At 32.2% G+C, this 22,185-nt stretch overlaps 1 protein-coding gene across 1 annotated transcript in view; it reads right to left on the bottom strand.

Moving 5' to 3' along the window:
* Nucleotides 1-385: 385 nt before the first annotated feature.
* LOC149555090 (protein BPS1, chloroplastic-like) overlaps nt 386-22,185 on the bottom strand; it is a 45,110-nt gene continuing 23,310 nt past the window's right edge. Inside the window, exon 4 of the mRNA XM_089829181.1 lies at nt 386-1,404. Coding sequence (XP_089685307.1) covers nt 386-1,404 — 1,019 coding nt within the window. The remainder of the gene's footprint in view (nt 1,405-22,185) is intronic.

The raw sequence follows: 22,185 nt of genomic DNA, 5'->3' as shown, positions 1-22,185 counted from the left end.
TATTTAACAAAGAGGAGGTAAATTAATATGATTAAACCTGACGTCTGATGCGAAACAATAAAGTTGCAGCTAAAATTTAATCAAGTCATAATAAGTGACAGATCTTGAATGAACTTTGAAGATCCCATCCTTGAATCAAAATTTCATGCCTGGCATTTTAGGTCTTGTAGCGAAAGATTAATAATTAGCTATAAATGTATTACTGGGAAAGGGCAAACACTTGAAAATTGCAACCAATGTTGTGCATATTTGTTATTAAAGAAGATCCCCGTAATTTTGATCTGTGAAACTAAATTGATATATAAATGTATATTAGTTTGCAAAACTGCTGGATTTTTACAACCAATATGGCATCTTTAAGTATTCCATGGGAGTAAATAGGTAATCAATGGGAAGAAAGGGTGTTCAAGACAGTGACTCTCGTAGAGATAAGAAACTTGAATAGCTGGTTGATTTTTTCTTCAAACAAGGGTAGAGTTGTTTCCAACTCATGGAGCGCTACAGTTGCAGGAGAGAGATCAATAGACAGGTCCAACTTCGAGTTGGAGTTTAGAACAGTGTTGAGGGTTCCCAGTGCAATATCTGCTCCCTCTAATTCCTGCAACAACCTTGATGATGACGATGACCTCTTTCTCATTTCGACTGCCTCTCTCAGCTTGTGCTGCAATTGTCTAAAATGGGCAGGAACAGGAAGAGATGCCATCCTCATGTGAGATGTCTTGTAGGAAAGAGCAGTGACAACTGCAAAGCAGATCATTATGATGATGGCCTTGGCATGGTTGATTTTGATGGCAGATTCTTCCACTCCTGCTCTATCCTCACGATTGATCTTCTCGGCCGTTCTTCTCAAGTTCGACATGCATTTATCTAGCTGGGACTGTGTCTCATTCTTTTTCTTCAGCCAAGATGCAAGAGATGTGCGAACTCTTTGGAGAGCGTGAACAGAGGGAGGGAAACCGCGAATGGCTATCTGCACACAGGCTTGCTGCTTCCTGATTTCTGCAATGGTTTCCCTCAACACATTGCAAACCTCAAGCAGATGAAGTATGTCATCTAGATGTGCGTTTATCCACTTGCTCTCCATGTCTATCTTTATGTCCGACAGATTGGAAGAACAATTCAAAGCTACCTCCACTGCCTGTCCAAGCCAATCTGTTCCAAAAGAAGAAGAAGAAGAACAAGACTCCTCCAATCTTTCCATCTCATTGACAAGGACATCTGTGAGAATTGGATCAGCCTGCAGCCTAGAGGGCATGCTCTTTGAGCGGTTATGCCTGCACTTGTGGGAGGAGTGCAGGGCCATTGTCACTGTTGCCCCAAGAGAAGAGATACGAGAGATGGAAGCCGTTGTCTCTTCTGTATTTCTCCTAAATGATGATGCTAATGCTTGGCTGACCTCCCTGCCTGGGTATCAACATTATTTATACAACTCAGCATGACTGAGCACCGCGGGAGACAGGAAGAGAGAATCCCGGCCCCAAGCATTAATTTTCTGCAAACTATTAGCTGGTGTCTCCCATTATCACTCTTCGTCTGCTACCCTCACGCGTGCATCCTCCTCTCGATGCGATGTACGTGTAATGATATGTTGCCCTACTTTTAATTCACTTCCCTCCCATTCTCATAAATGCTTTCCACCACTAAAACACAGCCAACTCAACCATTGTAGCTTAGACACAATAATTTTTTTAAAGTATGCCTTAGCTTTTAGCAACAGCTTCACATAAACATGCATCCTTAATAATTATTGATGAATTATGTATCTATGCTAGCTTTTGTTGGTCTTATCAATCGGCTACCAAACATATTTCTCTATTGTTTTTATCAGCGAGTGTGTCGTGGGCTAGCTAACATGAAAGCACGTAAATAAAACAAATCAATAAAAAAATAATACGAAGCTCATGATTGAGGCTACTAGGGCGACAAAGATTATTTCCATTTAAGTTATATAATCATCAGCACAGCTTGAGCAAACTTTGGTCAATAGTGACTAGTACTTTCATCTTTGAAGGGTTCAGGCATTATGCTGATAGTGTTATATATTTCACATAATGTCAATGTATGTCTATTTTTCAAGTTATTTTATTTTGTATTATCACTAATCTCAATGAGAAGATTCTCCATGTTTAAAATGATGAAAACATCTTATATCTCTCACTCATATTGACATTGATGTTTGAGAGAACATAAGTTGTAAATACTCCTAAACTTATATTCATATGTGATCTACAGGTGATCAAGATAGCTGACATACATAAGAAGGTTTACCATACATATATAATGCTAAATTACAGTTGTAATCAAATCCTTGAATGTCTCCAAAACCTTTCCAATAAAACTATTGTGGGTATCCTACAATCATTGGAGTCCATGAAATGACATCCCTTTGAGGTATTCTTTCAAACAATTTGAATGTATTATTTATGCTTCCCCATTTTGCATATATGTCTACAAGAGCATTAACAATTACAATGTTTAACAAAATTCCTCTTCTTTATAATTTGATGAATTTTCATACCATGTTGTAAGGATCCCACTCTGACACACAATGGGAGAATAATGATAAATGTTGTTAATTCAATGTTTATGATTGCTAGTTTTATTTTCTTAAGAATATCTAAAGCCTTTTCAACAAATTTAGTTTGTGCATACCTTGTAATAGAAGCATTCTAGGACACAACATTTGTCAAATAGTTCATATGACTTATATATTCTGGAGATAGTCAACATAGGAGAGAACTTTGACCTACACACATAATGATCAATTGTAGTTGTAATGTGATAAAAGTTTATCATATGACTCAAGTATATACAAAAGTCCTCTTCATAATTTAATAAATTTCCATAGCTTATTGCAAAACTCCCACTTTAGTACATGAAAGGAGAATACTAAAAAGTTTTGTTAAGTGTAGGTTGACACCCGAGCTACTTTCATTTTCTTGTAAATCTTTAAAGCCTTTTCAAAAAATCTATTTTGTGCATATCTATAATCAAGGCATTCTAGGATGCCATTTTTCTTTGTTGTATTTGTTAACCAATTCATATTGCCACTATAACTTCTCCCAATATTCATCTTACCCTTTTTTTTTCTTTTATAAATGTCTATACCATATTTCAAATCCCCTATTTTTGGCATAGGAGTTAAATTTGAAAGAAAATTTTCAAAAAATAGAAAAGAAAATTAAGGCTTATATTCATATGTAATCTACATGTTCTCTAGAAATTTTTTAAGTGATCTATATGGATATAGTTAATTATTTAAATTTGACTTTAGGGTGAAAAAAAATTAATACTTGCAAGGAAATTTAGGGATCTATATGGATACAGTTAATTATTTAAATTTTACTTTAGGGTGAACAAAATTAATACTTGCAAGGAAATTCCTAAAATCCCAATCCTATTGGATTAGATTAAAAATTAAATTAAAGGTTTTAATTATTTCTTATTCTTTAAATTTTATTTACTTTTACAATGCTAAACATTTTAATTTAACAAATGAAGAAAAAATTAGAATGATAAATTTGCATTGCTATCAAATAGTTAAAAGGCTTACAGAATGGTAAGATATCATAATGCATGCTACTAAATAGAGGAGTTGCATTGAGTATCAATAAACTACTTAAGGTCCATGTAATTATGATTAGCTAGAGTATAGCTAAACTATGATGTCCCTTGAATTCTCAAGTCGTTATGATTACTATTAGTTAACTCCCATAGATAAATTATTAGGTGTAAGTATATATGAGTAGTTATTTAAAGGAATATATTTATTAGGAGCATAATGCTCATCATTTGGGTGAATGATTTGAGATAGTTAAGAACTATACTTGACATTGCACATTTTCAATTCCTTTTCCAACTATTTATGTATGTCTCATGAAAACATTGATATATATCCCAAATGTCGATAAAGTTTACCTCAAATTTTGTGCTCTAGCTAATTGTTTATAATTATAATCTCTTCCTCATCAAAATTTGTCCAAATACTATATTTTATTTGGAAAGACATATTCAACATAAAAATGATTAAAATTAATGTTACATATGTTAAATAATATCATTATATTGTTGATAAAAACAAATTGAGTATAGTAAAATATTTGGTAGGGTGATAGTTTTGGAGTTTTTTTAACAATTTTAAAATAAAAAAGAATTGATATATATTCCACGTCAATGTTCATAAAATATATATACTTTCATTTAATACAAGTTCTTGTATTTTCTTTTTTAATAATTTATTAAAAATATTTTATATTTAGATACACATATCTCATAGATATAAATTGATATATTAGTCTATTAGAGACCTTTACCAACATTTTCTACCTGATAATATGTTTAAAATTTTGAAAAGATTTTGTGAATCCATGTTCTATATAAGAAGTTGAAATGTTCATATTAAGTTCATTAGTAGGTTATGTGTTGGGTCATGGTCAACCAAATGATGCCTTTAAATGGCAATGAAAAATAAACAAATCAGGGTTATGTCAACTTGATGTACAATTTTCAACTTGTTATGAACTTTCTATTAAAATTTTTATAGAAAATAATCTCTAGGAAATTGAATTTATTTTCTAGAGTACTATGCCTTATTTGATTTTTTATTTTTTATTTAAAACTTTATGTTTTATTTAAAATTTGAAGAGGATAGAAGAAGAAATATGAATACAAAGAGGAATATATAACGAGAGGAAGAATAAGAGAAGGGGAAACTCAAATAGATAAATGACATAGATGGAGGGAGTGGGATAGGATATATGTATGTATGTATGCACACACACACACATATATCAATATATATCAATATATATACATACATATACACATATATATATATATATATATATATATATATATATATATATATATATGTATGTATGTATATACATATGTATGTATGTATATACATATGTATGTATGTATATACATATGTATGTATGTATATACATATGTATGTATGTATATACATATGTATGTATGTATATACATATGTATGTATGTATATGCATATGTATGTATGTATATACATATGTATATATATATATATATACACTTATATATATACATACATACATACATACATACATATGTGTGTGTCTATATATATATATATATATGCATACATACATACATACATACATACATACATATAGAGGGATAGGGGTAGAGTGATAGGGTAAGAAGAACATATAAAAAAAGATTTATAGATATATGGAAATATAAAAATAGGGATAAAAAGCTAGTAGAATAAAATGAACTAAGGAGATAGAGATAGTAATAATGGACTTAGAGAAAGAGGTAGATTGATAGATATGTAAATGAAAGAGTAGAAGAGGCATAGGTACTTGATATTGTGAATCCAAATGATAGCATGTGCATTCATGGAATAGTAAAGAATCTATTTTGAAAAATTATTTCCTTAAACACCTTTTTTGTGAATCCCTCTAACACCCACCCAATGCCTCCCACACCCATTTTCCTATATTAACACCCACTACCCACACTTAAAATAACCCACTTCCCTCTATTTACACAATATATTTCCCCTTTTTCTACCCATTTTAAATGCCCCAATATTATTGCATACAGATTCCTCTTCTCTAAAGACCTTGGAAAGAGAGAAAGGATGGATATAAAGGAAAAAATATAACAAAAGAACAAAAAATGCTAGTTATTCTATTTAGTAATCAAATGGCGACATGTGTCTATGAGGAGTTGACCAATTCGATATACTTTATTCTTGAAAAAACAATATTTCACTTTGAATGCCCTATTAGATGCACTCATTACATATAATAGTAACATAGTTTTCCCTAATAATGGTTTATGTCCATTTCATAAATAAATGAAGTACAAATTGATGAATAAATAAGAAGCTTGATTTTCTAATGATGGTGATTTATAAAATATGAGATTTAAAAATGCCAAACTATTACATGGAATTATTCATGTTTATAGTAGTTTGAGAGAAAGTGTGGTGCAATTGTAAAATTTAGTATTTCCATTATATGTTTTTTATTAAAGGATGTAGGAAAAGGGTCCTAAACATGAGTAATAGTGTAGAAGTACCATAACTTTTACGCCCTATGTCATTATAGCCAAGCATAAAAAATGACCATCTCTAATACAAATAAGTAGATACCCACTTGAGAGAAAAATAAAGTAAAGTACTTAAGAGTATTAGTGTCTAACTTATCAACTAGAAAACAACTAATAATCCTAAAAGATAACTAACCGTTAGAGTACAAACCATTAGAGAGAACTAGATTAAAAATTAGAGTTTTAAAACTATGTCCCAAAATTACAAGGAAGATCATAGTAACCATATCAAGCCAAAAAAAATTAGCTACATAATGAAAAAACATGAGAAAGAAGGAAAGAAAAGGTCCAAAGACAATAATCTTATATTATGTTCTCCCAGTCTTTGACAAAGTGCTTGAGATCTTTAGTCCAATTACATACATCCTCTATGCACTTCATCTCTACATGTACATTATCCTTCTACATACTAGTTTTTGTCAAATTTCTTAGACATGTAATAGTGTTGAAGATAACTTTGCTCATCATCTCTTTGTGAAAACTACATAAGGTAGAAATGACAATGCTAAGCTTAGTACGAGTGATGCCATTATCAAACTTATTAGTAAGAGATTGATCTTCTAACATTGAGGTCCTTAATTTTTTCTTCTAGATATTTTTTCACCTTTTCAATAAATAAATTTTAAAAAAATCAATAAAAATGTAGTAGGAATGTAATTTGAAGCTAATAAGGTGAAAAGGGGAATTCTCATTTAAGCTATCTAATCATCAGCATAGCTTGAATGTTAGTCAACCATGTTGGAGGACTAAGCTAATTTAGCATTATGATTACCAATCAAACTTGGGTGTGCAATGGGTATGAAAAGGCATGGAATTTTAATATTTACATTAGGACGATATAATCATAATTTTTAGAAACTAAATTTTTTAATCTTTTCAAGTTGAAGATTAATTCTATTTTAATTTATTTTATGCTAACAAATATTTATCATTTAAAAGAGAATAGTTCTTTTTGTTATTTAATTGGACTATATTTGATAGTTAGATAGTTTTCATTATTTAATTGATCTATATTTGATATATTCTTAATACACCTATTTATGAGTTAAGGTAATTTTGATCACACAACTTCATGTCGATATCATATGGATTGTGTTTTCTTATAATCACTTATATTATCTATGTAATTAATGTTTTTCTGTACACTTTTGTATTAAACATCATATTGATTGTTCATATGTGACATAGATAAATCATCATCACCTATTCATTCCCATAATTGAGTGTAGTATCAAGGCATTGTGTGTGCATGACTATCCACTATACATATCTAGACTATTAAATGATTTTTTTAATAAAATTTATTTAATGATTTCTATGTATTATATAAATGTATATTTTTTTATATTCCATATTTTTTTAATCCTTCATATTAAATTTCAAAATTAGGCTTTATGCTATGAAACACCATCATAATTTCAAAGATTTGTGTCATATATAGTGTAAGAAATAAAATGTATGTAAAATCACTTCCTATGCTAATCTTGTAAGAAAGAGGACAATTATGCAAAAAAAAAATTAACTATTATAAAGATTTCAAGATACAAACAATTGTGTAAATGAAACAAAAATAAATAAATAACACAATGATTTATCATAGGTAACCCTTACTAGAGAAGACACTCAAACAATAAGTCCTACATAATATATTATAAAATAAATGGAGATTACAAGACACTTGCACGAAAACTTGTTACAAGAGTATTGTCTGAACTCAATCTTTGAGGAAATTCACAAGCACACAATCTTGCAAATAAAATTGAATGCTCAAACTCCTCCCCAAGCCCTCCTTTTATGGGCTTCTTACAAATTGGAAACCACTTTTGGTTTTATGATTTCATGTGAAAAATCTCCTTGAAACATGTTGCACAAGCATGACTTGTGTTTTCCAACATAGGAATGAACTAGGTTAACAATAATGTCTCACATCCAAATTCTTATCTCCTATTTTGACCCTCATAATAATCATGACAAGTGTCATATAACATCTAATAATGAAAAGTGTCATAAAAATGGAGATTATAATGCACTTGCACAAAAACTCATTACAAGAGTATCACCTCAACTCAATGTTTGAGGAAATTCACAAGCACCTAATCTTGGAAATAAAACTCAATGCTCAAACTCATCCCCAAGTCCTCCTTTTATGGGCTTCTCACAACCTAGAAACCACATTTGGTTTTATAATTCCATGTGGAAAACCTCCTTAGCATGCATTGTTCAAGCATGACTTGCACATAATGTATTATCAAATAAATGGATATTACAACACACTTGCACCAAAACTTCTTACAAGAGTATCACCTCAACTCAATCTTTGAGGAAATTTACAAGCACTCAACTTGCAAATAAAACTCAATTCTCAAAATCTTCCCCAAGGCCTCCTTTTATGGGCTTCTCACAACCTTGAAACTAGTTTTGGTTTTGGAATTCCATGTGGAAAACCTCCTTGACATGTGTTGGACATGCATTACTTATGTTTCCCAACATAGGAATGAACTAGTTTAATGATAATGTCTCAAATCCAAACTCTTATCTCCTATTTTGACCCTTATAATTATCATGACAATTGTCATATAACATATAAAAATTCTAACTTTCCCTCAACCCACCTCTTTTGGTTAATCCCCTTGCCACTGTGACTCCCCAAGCCTGAACTAGCATGAGTTGTGGGTCATAGTAATACTGGGTGGAATAATAAAGTTTCTAGGAGATCCAACAAAAGGCTCAAAATGGAGAAATTTAGGATGCCCCCCACAAAAAAAGGTGACCTTTGAATTCACAAAGATAAAAGAAAAAACCTCGTAGGAAGAGGAAGATAAAAAAGATCCACCCAGGCTTTGGGAGAAAATATATCCTTAGCCCATCCCATATGATAGATATAAAGGAAAAAAGATAACAACAATTTTTTTTTTCCCAATTATTCTATTTAGTAATCGAATGGTGATTAGTGTCTATGGGGAGTTGACCAATTCAATATACATTTTTCTTGACAAAACATAATTAAGTTTTAAGCCTATTAGATGTACTCATTACATGTAACTATAACACAGTTTTCCTAAACAAAGACTTATGTCTATTTAATAGACAATTGAAGTAGAAATTGATGAATAAATTATAAGTATGATTTTCTTATGATGGTGGTTTGTAAAACATGGGATTTAAAAATTTCAAACTGTTGCATGGAACAATTCATGTTTATAGTAGTTTGAGAGAAACTATTTTTTATTAAAGGAGTTAAGAAAACGGTCATGAACCCTAATGACATAGAAATACCTAAACATTTCTACCCTGGGCCATTATAGACAAGTAACACGAATGACCATCTATAACCCAAAAATCTAGAGACCCACTAGAGAAAAAAACTTAAGAAAAAAATAAAGTATACTTAGAGTATGAGAATCTAATATATTGATCAAAACAAAACTAAGAATCCTAAAAGATAACTGAGTGTTATAGTATCAACCATTAGAGAGAACGAGATTAAACATAATAGTTTTAAAACTATGTCCAAAAATTGCTAGCAAGATCACAGTAACCATGTCAAGAAAAAAATATTAACTATCAAACAAAAACCATGAGAAAAAGGAAAACAAAGGACTAGTGACAATAGGTATGTATGATGTTTCCCCAATCTCCAACCAAGTACTTGAGGTCTTTAATCCAATTGTGGGCATACTCTGCACACATACATTGTCCTTCTACATATTAGCCTTTTTCATTTCCACACATACATTGTCCTTCTACATATTAGTCTTTTTTAGTTTTCTTTGAATTATAATAGTGTCAAAGGTGACCTTCCTCATCATCTCTTTATAGACCCTGCATATTATAGAAAAGGCCACACCGAGATCAATAGCAGTGATGGCATTATCAAACTTATTAGAAGTGATTTCAATTTTGACATTGAGGTCCTTAATGTGGACTTCTAGATATTTTAACCTTTTCAATAAATAAAATGTTAAACCATATCAATAAAAAAGAAGTAGGAATCTCATTATTAAGATTAATAAGGTGAGAAAGGGGGTTTCAATTGAAGTTATGTAATCATCAACACAACTTGAATGCCAAGTCAATCATGCTAGAGGACTAAGCTAATTTAACATTATGATTGGTAATTATATTTAGGTGTGTAATGGGTATGAATACACATGTAATTTTAATATTTTCACATTTGGAATTTTAATATCTATATTAGAAGGATAATCATAATTTTGGGAAAGTAAAATTTTTAATCTTTTGAAGTTTTAGATGACTTCTATTTCAATTTGATTTATAATGAGAAATATTTCTCATTTACAAGAGAATAGTGCTTTGTGTTATTTAATCGGTCTTTCTTTGATAGTTAGAGAGTTTGTATTATTTAATTGATCTATCTTTGATATGTTGTCATCACTCCTATTTAATAATTAAGGTGATTTTGATCACACAACTTCATGTCTACATCATATAGATTGTGTTATCTTATAACATATATATTGTCTATGTAATAAATGTTTTTTCTTACACTTTTGCATTAAAAATCATATTTATTGTTCATACATGATATAGATAAACCATCATCACCTATCCATCCCCACAACTGAGTGTAGTATTAGGGTATCATGTGTGCATGACTCTCCACTATACATATCTAGACTATTAAATGATTTTTTAAATTAAAAATATTTCATGATTAATATGTATTATATAAACGTATATTTTTCCTATTCTCCATTTCTTTAATCCTTCATTTATAAATTATAAATTTATTCTTTATACAATGAAAGACCATTACAATTTTCAAATATTTATTTCATATATAGTGGAAGAAAGAAAAGGTATGCAAAATCAATTCCTATGAGGATAATTATGTGAATAACAACTTAACTATTATATAGATTTCAAGTTAGAAACAAGTGCATAAATGAAGAAACAATAAATATATAATAAAATGATTTATAAGGTCCTCTATAAGTCACAATGAACCACAACAAGTACCTTCTTGATAAGTTTATAGGTCCCTACTATAATGGAATTTTACCTTGTAGATAGATATTGGATGTGGTCATCGCTACCCATGAGGTGATACATTCCATGGAGAAGTGTGGGAGCCTAGGTATGACTCTCTTGAAATTCCTAAGGCATGTGATAAGGTAAGGAGGGAATGTTTGTTTACTATTTAGACCAAGTTAGGATTCAAAGAGATTTTTTCAAGAATAATCATGGTTGTAGTTAACATCATCCAGTTCTCAGTCCTATTGAATGGGGCCCCAAGAAGATTCTTTACCTCCTCTCATGGTCTTTGATAAGTACACCCCCTTTCTCCATAATTATGTATCATTTTGGCAAAGGTGTTGGGAAGAAAATTAAAGGCCCTTGCAAGTATTGACAAGTTAAAAGGCATAATACTTGCCTCCTTGAGTCCCCCACAAGTGCTCCAACAATTTGTTAACAACACTTTACTATTTGGCCTGTCTCCTATTCATGAAGCTAGATCTTGGAAGACCCTTAGTAACCATTATGAGAGGGTTTTGAGGCAATGCATAAATTATTAGAAAATCAAATTGTATTTTTTTTAAATTCGAGAATGACTTGAGGAGAAAAGTGATCATAGTTCTATAATGCCAGGAGGTGAGCTTACGTGATACCTATCTTGGCCTCTCTCTTACAATTAAAGAAGTGTCCTCATAGTAATAGAATGGTTTAGTGGAATGCATATTGAGAAACCTTGTGGGGTGGAAAGATAAAATCTCGAGCAGTGCGAGGAAAATTTAGCTTCTCTCAGCCTCCTTATAGGGCATTCCCATGTACTTCCTCTCTCTCTTTAAACTCCTAGGTACATATAAAGTGTTTATTGAAAAAATTCAAAGAATTTATTTGTAGTCAGAAATGGAGGATAAATCCAGAATAAGTTTGGTGAGCTGGGAGAAAGTTTTCCAAACTAAGTCCTTGGGGTTTTTTAACATAAGAAGTATTGGGCATTTGAATAAGGCCCTATTGGCTAAGGTGGGATGGAGATTCATGAACTCCTTGAGTACTTGGTGTAGTATTATTAGGGCTAAGTATCTAAGGGATGAATCATTGCATCGTCATCTTTGGACCAATGCACTGCACCCCACGATAAAAAAATTTGGAACAATTTAGTCCACACCCATAGAATTTTGAAGAAGAGTAATCACTAGATTTTGTAGAATGGTCACAACATTGACTTCTAGGAGGATTAATGGTTCTAACATGGCCCCCTCATGTATACCAGGTTTCAACCTCTAAGCAATTTTTGTACCAAGTAATTTGGTACGCTGGTTTTTAACTTCATCACCTTTGATAGAAAATGGAAAATTCTTTACAATCAAGAAAATCTTGGGATGAGGTTACTTATGGAGCTCTAGGAGAAGTTTTATCATTTTTATATCCCCTCTACCCAGCTAGAAGATTCTTTAATATGGAGACTAACCCCCTTCATGGGCTTTACAATATAATCTCCTTATACTTGATATCTTGAGGGAGGTAAATTCCTTAGGGAGTGGAAGAATGTTTGGCACCCCTAGATCCTACCAAGGATAAATTTATTTTAGTGGATGACTCTATATGGGGAAATCCTCACCATTGATAACCTACAAAGAAGAGGATTCTAGTTGGCCAACTACTGTGTGTTATGTTATAACATAGTGGAATCCATTCAACACCTCCTCATACATTGTCCCTTTTATTTGGAGGTTTGGAGGGAGTTTTTCTCTATATGGGAGATTCCATGGTGCTTCAATAAGAACCTCCATCAGTTTGTTAACAAGGACTGTCCCTCTAATTAGCCATACCTTAAAACTTTTTGAAGGGTCATTCCCCCATATCTGTCATTGGAAATTTGTAACAAATGGAACAACCATATAGTTTAGGAAAAAACTGCTCTTAGCTTGGTGGTAATTCAGCAAGTGACTAGGCTCTTGAAGGAATGTAATGGGATCTAGCATAAGAACCCCTCCCCCCTGCCACCCACTCTTGAACCCACCAAGGGATCAAGAAATGACACAAGTTACTTCTTGGGACTTAAGTATGAAGATGGAAAGATTTGAAAACTCTAAAGTTGCTTCCAAACATAAAATAGTTTAGTAGCCCCTTGACAAGCTTGGATGAAACTCAATTTTGATGGCTCAGACATTGTTGGAAGGACTATGACTGGTGGTGTTATCCAATATAATACTAGTAAGATGGTGGTTGCCTATGCTAGGAACTATGGAGGGAGATCAAATAATGAAATAGAAACTTTTTTCCAACTAAGGGAAATAAGGATAGCAAAAACTAGAAGAATTAATAAACTAGCTATTGAGGGAGATTATATTCTAACAATGAAAGTTATGAAGGGAGAAGGCCAAAATAGCTAGAAGATCAAAGAGAAAAAAAAGGAAATCCACATCTTTTTGGATGAACTCCAAGAAGTGAACATAGATCATATCTATCTCAAAGGTAATAGATTTTTGGATGACCTAGCTAAAATTGGTCATAATGTGGAAGGGATAAAGGAATGGGATGATGTCAGCCAAACCCCACTATCCAGACAAAAAATGGTGGAAAGAGTATGTGCTCTTTGTAATGCAATATGATGAAGCACACTAGGTGGGTGGCATAACCCTTGGATCATAACTATGAAGTCTGGAATATTTGAAAATATTTTGTGATTATTTACATTTGGGGCTTCCTCACCATGAGCATAAATAACTATGGGGAGAGGATGATCTGTATAGATTAGTTCAAAATGATAAACCCACCAAGACAAGAATTTTGAATAGACAATGAAAATTCCCTTGTTCTTTACTCCATGCACAACTAGAAACAATTAATTTTGATGTGAAAGGTATTGTTCCCACATGCTCAAGCTAGAGGGGGATTGGAAATTGTGACTCCTTGAGATTTTATGATGGGAATAAATTTATTTTTCAAGATTATTTTTAGCATTATATCTTTAAAATGCCTTGGTTTCCAAGTTCTTTCTTGCAAAAAGGAGATTCCACTGTAAACTAAGGATTTGGTGATCAAGCTAGGTGAGTACATGGGTGTCAATGATTGCATTGAATAGGATAAGATTGAAGATTGTATTAGGCATAGTGAGGTACTATGGATTTATCAATGAGAAGGTAGACTATTGTCATTTATGGAAGGCATTGAAGAGTATGATGAGCATGTGTCCATTCAATTTGTCAACACTTAGAATAATAGGAAGGTGAACATTAATGGGGTGGTTTCAAAATGATGAAGTTTCTTGTTATGATGGTTGGTGGGTTGTATCTCAAGGGAAGGAGTTGGCATAAACATGCTAGAGTTTTTGATGAAATTAGGTTGAGGAAATCCTTCTTCCCTAAGGAGGAGCATGTTTGCATGCAGGGTGTATTCTAGAGGGAGAACATACCCAAACCTTGGGACATAGTGCACTACTCCATTATGTGCTACATTACACATGATGATTGGTTCTAAGTGCTTTACTATTATCACTTTTCTATTTTAAACCACTTTAAAAACTAAGACTTGATTTCCTTCCAACACCTTATTTTGCATTCTATAGAGGATATTGTGTTTAATGTATAGAGAAAGAGGGAGGAAGGAAGCCCCTTTTATATCTTGCACTAGGCCTTCATGTTTAAAATCATAAGTTCCAACTCATCCTCAACCTACCTCTTCTTGCCAATCCCCTTACCACTATTAGACCTCAAGTACTGATGGATGCTAGCCTAGCATTGAAGTAGGTGGATAAAAAGCCCCTGAGTATTAGGAAAAACATCAGCATTATTAACTCCCATAGTAGTACTAGGTGGAGTAATAACACTACCAGGAGGTTCAATAAAAGGCTTAAAATGGAAAAAATTAAGACCCCCCAAATAGGAGGTGAGTTCTAAGTCCATAGAGAGTAAAAGGAGATGCACCCAAAGGAAGAGAAAAGTTATACACCATGGCTCCGAGACTAAGGATGTGCCAAGCCCTTCCACATTTTGGACACCCTCAAAGCCAATAGTATGTCCCTAGATAAAAGATTGGGGGAGGATATGACCTCCCCTATGAAGGATGGTGCTAAACATGGTGTAAATAAAGGGCATCATAGCCATGGGAAGGAGCAAAGCAAAACTTAGCTAGATAGGCTAGAGAAATCAATGCATGACTTGGCCAACAATCAAGAAGCCCTGTACTAAAAAGTTTGAACCCTTGTTGATTTCTCTACAATGGTCATGCATTCGGAAGCCACCACTCTATACTTTCTATAGGTGAAAAAGGAGGAGAACGAAGTGGGAAAAGAGAGTGAGACCACTTACTCCCTCTATAGCTTCCTGGTAGATGATTGGCTCAAGACTCTGTTGGAGAATTCTATTAAGGAGGAGGTGGAGAAACCAGTTATGGAGGATCCTAATGAAAAGAAGGGCAAGGACCTAGAGGAGAAAGATGGGAACCAACCCCTATGCCTTTATTTATTTATTTTTTTTTTTTATGTTATTATTAACTATGAACTTCATGCCTTATGTGGCATTTTCAGTTAATGTAGATATGAATCCCATTAACAATAACTCTTGTAATTTATGTTGCTAGGTAAATTTTTGTATTGTGTGTATGTTATGGGTTGTTTGGTTGATACTGATATTATGAAGTACCATGTTATGATGTTAATTGTTAATTTATTTTCTGATGTCTAGAAAAGGTATTCATTAGATAGTAGGGGGTAACTACCAATTGTTCTCCAACCTTCTATACTATGGGGTCAACCTCCCTTTTTTTGGCTGCTATTTAATACAAAAATAAAATGATTTACAATGGGAAACCCCTACTAGAGAAAAAACTAACACAATAAGCCTTGCATAATATATTATCAAATAAATGAAGATTACAACACACTTCCACTAAAACTTGTCAAAAGAGTATCACCTTAACTCAATCTTTGAGGAAATTCACAAGCACCCAATCTTGAAAATAAAATACAATGCTTAAACTTCTCCCTCCCCAAGGCCTCCTTTTATGGGCTTATCACAACTTGGAAACTACCTTTAATTTTACAATTCCATGTGGAAAACCTCCTTGACACGTGTTGCACATGCATGAATTGTGTTTCCCAACATAGGAATAAACTAGGTTAAAAATAGTGTTTCAAATCCAAACTCTTATCTCCTTTTTTGACCATCATTATTATCAAGTTTCATATAACATCTAAAAATGACTATCCTATATTATACTATGGATAGGCCCTCTTTTGAAAATTTCTTTTTATTGTTTTCCAAGGGACCAACATGTGAAAATTTTTGCAACTACTTTTGTAACTATCTAGAATTTATATCAAGCTTTAGACACATCTTTTCTCAACATGTAGATTCCAACTTAAATTGAAAGACATTATCATATTACAATTTTTTTGTAAGGTTAAGACTTATCAAGATGTCTTTAAAATGGTATATTGCTACCATGATAATGAGAAACTTCTCTATTTTTTTCACTCCTTAGGTCTTGCATAAAATTATTTAACAACACTACCAAATCATTTATTATCAAATTAAAATTTAATCCATGCATTTCAATCCTAGTAGGGATATATCACAATTCTTTCAAACTACAAGAATTCAATAAACCACTAATTTTCTTGACAAATATGGTCACAACTAAGATAATGAATAATTTATGTAGGCATAACTAAAATATTCATAATTATATTCAAATATATTTGTGAGGCTTTATCTAGGAGCTACTAGGATAATAATTCCTACTCTTTTAGAGTTTCAATAATTATAATACTCATAGATACTAATTGCATGTATAGAGATGTGTGTGTGTGTGTGTACAAATCATTAAAAAAAAAAAGATCAATGACAATATTATTAAATGCACTAATTTTAATAATTTGTTGCAATACATTTATGTTCAAATAATTTATTTATGTTAATAATTTAAGCTATATTTGAATTAAATTTAGATGACTTGATCCAATAAATAAACATTCTTAGCTAAATATGAAACATATTTGAATGTTGTAAATTTGTTGATATGGTAACTATGGCCTATACCACTATTATGAAATTGTAAATAATCTAACATTAGTTAATAACCCACAAGATTAACTAGTGTGACCCTTACATTATTCAATATAATTAATCTTTTTCAAGTCTATGTCTTAATAAGTGTGTCAAAGAAAAATCATAAATTATTATTTACTAGGGGAAATGAGATAATTGTTGCCCATGTCACAATGCCACCATGTTAACCATTACCTTTTCGACCCAATTATTGCATGAAAAAACTTTGAAAACTTGCATACAAACAAGGAAAAACAAATCACCATGAACATGAATAGCCATTTTCTTTTATTTATTTATTAGTTTTCCTGGTTGCTAGTTGGTCCATTTGTACAAAAAGTACTATTTTCTAGGTGAACAACTATTCCTAATGGCTATTTTTGGGCAAACATTTTAGAATGGAACTAGAACTTTTAGACCACCTCACACTCTATGTGTTCTACAAAGATATTTGTAATTGTGGAAAAAACAAAAGGTTAGCTTTAAGTTCTCCACTCACCTACAATAGTTCACCAAATTGTTTTTCAAATTTTGACATACAAATTAGGAATTGTAGTTGTGCAAAGTTATCCTAGGTGACTACTAGGTCATTTCCCCTATCTAAATTTAAATATTGACAGCTAGTTTAATTGTCACATCACAACACAACTAGAGCATTAACATGACATAAAAAAATACACATGGATAATCATATTACTTGATTTTTTGGTGTATGAACTAAATTTCATCAAGAATTTTGAACTAGACCTTCATGACAAATACAATAAGAATTATTTCCCATATCAGTTCCCCAACTCTATCCATTAATGGTTCTAGATGCCAATTGTAGATAATTGCACATACATATTAATAAATGTTACTCTAAAATAATAAATATGCTAGGATTTATTTGAACATAGGTATTAAAGATGTACAGAAAGGAAAAATCCATGTATAAAATGAAATGAATATTTTGTATAATAAGAACATATATCTTTCAAAAGGTCATAAAAAATAGTATTAGTTAATAACACAAATAAATATCACAAATGATCCTAATCATAGACAAACATCATCATTGAAGAGTTGGATATGTTGATCTTCTTTATTTATTTCAACAAAAAAATGAGTTATTTGTTTTGTAGTCTACATATCCTAGGACCCATTTTCGTTTCTATGCTCTTGAAGCACTATACCTATATTTTTCTATCTCTAAGTTTCTATATTGAGCCTATGGCTCTAGAAATTTTTTTGTTTTCTTTGTATTTAATATGTACTTTGGGGTTGTCCCATTAGCTTTTTGGCTACTATCCAATACTTCAAAAAAAAAATATGGTCCTTTCCATTTCTATTGTATATAAATGTAATTTTTTTCTATTTAGTTCAAGGTATGAATCATGTATTTGTGATTTCTATTTATATTTGCATTTGAGATATATCATTCATATAAAAGAATAAAAATGCATATGTATTCTTTAAAATGAATTATCTTCCATTAGCAAATGGTGTTTTGGTTGAGTGTCTCAATCTATATTTTCACTAATACATTTTAATTTCTTCCATATTTATTAAAAAATTATTGTCGGTGACTTAGCCATTTAAAAATATATATATATATTATCAATATCTATAAGTTTTGATATTTAATTAAAAACTATTTATATTTGTTTATGAGATAGATTGTTCATATTAAGGGACAAAGATACTTATAATATGCTTAAGAAGAAATTATCTTTAAAGAAACATGATAGCTAGATCAATTATCTCAAGTCTATATTTTTACTATTACTTTGTAATTTTCTTCTTTTTGTTAATAAAATTTGTTACTAGCTTTATAGCTTCTTTAATTTAAAAATAAAAATTATTAATATAATTTGTAGTTATTAATATTTGTGTTTGAGATAGATTGTTTCTACAAAGAAAAAAACTATTTGTAATATAATTTAAAAAAGAATTATATAAAAATATTTAATTGAAAAAAACAACCTTGATAGCTTGAACAATCGTGTTTAGTAAACAAAATATGCAAACATATTTATTGATTATACTATAGCTGACACTAAAAAGATTTTATTTTATTTTTTATGATTAAGTAAAGCAATGTTAATGAACACAAATGGAGTGGAGACATTTTTATTTTTTATAAATACAAAGTCATGGCATGGTGCGTGATCAGATTTCAATTATAAATGTCTATTAAATAAAATCCTTGCAACCTAACTAATTTGCTACTTGATGCTTAAGTGCAATGTTTGTCTAGGTCTTAGGCATATCATTAAATTATAAATAATTGAATAGAATAGGAAAGGAATGCCCACAAATAAGTAATATCTAATAGCAACTTAAAGACCTAAGATTCTTTTGGTTGACATTTTTTTGGGGTTTTCCTGCAATGCCTAATCATGATGAGCTCAATTAATCATTATAAGAAGCAATATAGAACACTAGAATAATCATTCATATTTCCATGACCTCCTAAAGAAGGTAAACAAATGCTTAAAAAAATAGTCTTCAAACAATTTGGGGTTTAGTTTTGTGAAATCAAATGATGTTACTTTTTGATATAAACTAGTAAGAAGATAAAATATTTCCCTATTACAAACATATAAACCATTAGTGAGCTTGGGGTAGGCATGACTATGCATTTACTTTGCATTAATCCTAAGGGGGACAAGAAGTGACATTTTACAATTTTGGACTTCAATATTGTCGGTCCAACTTTTGAGAGGTAGCTGAAAGGGTCCTTAAAAGGTTGCACTGTGCTATGATTTTTGCTTAGTCCTTTTCTTCTTTTTCTCACATGAGTCTGCCACCTATCACTTCACTCCCTGATGTGAATCTTTTGGATCATTTTCCCATCGACTTCTCCATTACCTGGTATTCTATCCCTCCTCCTAATTGTAAAACATAATTTTACCTGAATACTTTAGTGTTGTCCCATCTAGCCATTGCTGCTCATATTTTACAAACTTGGAACCTTGAACCTACGCCCCACTCTTCCTCTAGGTGCTTTCAGTGGTGGAATGAAAAAATCACCTATACTGTCACATTTCTTTGCATTTATGGGAGACAATTGGCCATGTACCACAAGAGATCCTATGAGGGCACTATCAAAGATCTTTGTATGACCACTAAAGGTCTTGCCATAAATCTGTTTGATATGGATCTCTATGTTTGGCTTGCCAACCTTCACCATTAGAAGCAAGTTGTAGACAATTGTACTACTTGAGGAGCTCAACTCAAAGACCGTCTTTACTAGCTGGAGGTTGGTGATCAAGCTTCCAAGGAATTCTTCAATACGTTGAGGGCACACCACTCTGTAGTGGAGATCAAATATATTCAAGAGTGTCAAAACACACTATGTGAGCTTCCTAATATTCTTCAAGTTTTTGTTCACCACTATGAAATTATTTTTAGAGCCCAAGGTCCCTTGGTGGCCTGGGACCAAGCTTTGCAAGCTTGTTTGGCTGTCACACCTAAAAGACTTGCTCTAGAACAATATGCATTCTATGAGTAGAAGCACACACTAGGGGATGTCAAGGAAGCTATATTCTCCATGGCAGGTGAGAAGGCCCCTAGTTGTGATGACTTCCCTTGTGAATTTTACAAAGAATTTTGGGATGTGATTGGTCTAGAACTACATAAGGTTTATATTGAGGCCTACAATTCTTGTTCTTTTTGTAATATTATTAACAAGGGGAATATCAAGTTCATACCTAAGGTGGGAAACCCTAAAGACATCTGCAATTGGAGGCCTATTAAATTTATGAACATCTCCTATAAGATCATTGCCAAGGCTCTCTCTCTTAAAATCTATCATCTTCTTCCTTAGGTCATTTTCCCTGAACAAACGGGTTTTATCAAGTCTCATTATATCTTGGATAATATAATTTCTATGTGGGAAGGGATGGAATGGGCTTGACATTCAAAGCTACAGGCCATCTTTTTCAAAATTGATTTTGCCAAAGCTTATGATATGATTTTGTGGCCTTTGATTCTTGCAATGCTTCAGGCTCTTGGGTTTGGCCCTACCTTTCTTCAGTCAATCCAAATGCTTTTTCGAGATGCCTCTACATGCATCTCCATTAATGGCTATCAATCTCAAGTGTTTGGGCTTTATTGGTCAATTCACCAAGGAATTTTTCTTGTGCCCTCTTTATATGTGTTGGCAATAGAAGGTTTTGGATATTTACTTGCAAATACCATCTCTCCAAGAAGGGTCTAGGGTATTTCCCTCCTAAATTTTGCTAATTAGCTTGTGAATGGTCATTTTGTAGATGAATCCTTCCTCACTCTCATGGAGGATGAAGAGAATATTGCCTTTGCTTTGCAATGTCTTGACACATTCTATCTTGCTTCAAGGTCTACCATCTAGTGGAAAAAAACCCTTTGTTATAGGTAGTCTTACCTCTTCCATCCTTCTTGGCCTTAGTGATATCAATGGAAATGGGTTCAACATGGGGAAGTTTTTCATTTTCTAGGTATCCCATTTTCCTTCCAAGCCTCAACTATTGAGCTCTAGAATGCGGTTCTTGCTAGAATAGAGAAGAAGTTAGAGCATTGGATCACAAAACCTCTCTCCTTGGTGGAAAAATTCCACATTTACTCCAAAGTGTTGGTTGCCACCCATGTTTATTATTCTTCCTATTGGGATCCTTCAATTTCCTCTTACCACAAACTTGAGTGCCTTTTATGTGACTTCCTCTAGGCGTCTGATGCTTCTCACCAAGGCTTTCATAAAGTTCCTTGGGATTTCTGTTTTCTTTCTAAGAAGTCTAGTGTCCTAGGCTTTCTATCCATCTAGAATCAAGGTACTACTTTATGTGCCAAATGGGTGATTCAAGCTCTTTCTAGCAATGAAGCTTGGAAGATTTTGTTAAGACATTGCATTTCCTCAGGCTTTCTGGTTCACCAGCTAGCCTAGAAGGGGATTGGGTTTCAAACCCTTCTTATTACCTCTAAACCTATCCAAATTTAGGGCACTTTTATTGCCAGGAGTATTTGGAGATCCTGGGATGTAGTTAAGCCTTTGCTTTGCAGGGTTTGCAATGGGTCTAGAGATGGGCTCTCCATGAACCAACATAATCTT

The sequence above is a fragment of the Cupressus sempervirens genome, chromosome 5, assembly GCF_028749045.1.
Source record: "Cupressus sempervirens isolate cs-2001-9-10 chromosome 5, ASM2874904v1, whole genome shotgun sequence".
Lineage (NCBI taxonomy): Eukaryota > Viridiplantae > Streptophyta > Pinopsida > Cupressales > Cupressaceae > Cupressus > Cupressus sempervirens.
This window is presented reverse-complemented; position numbering and strand designations above follow the sequence as displayed.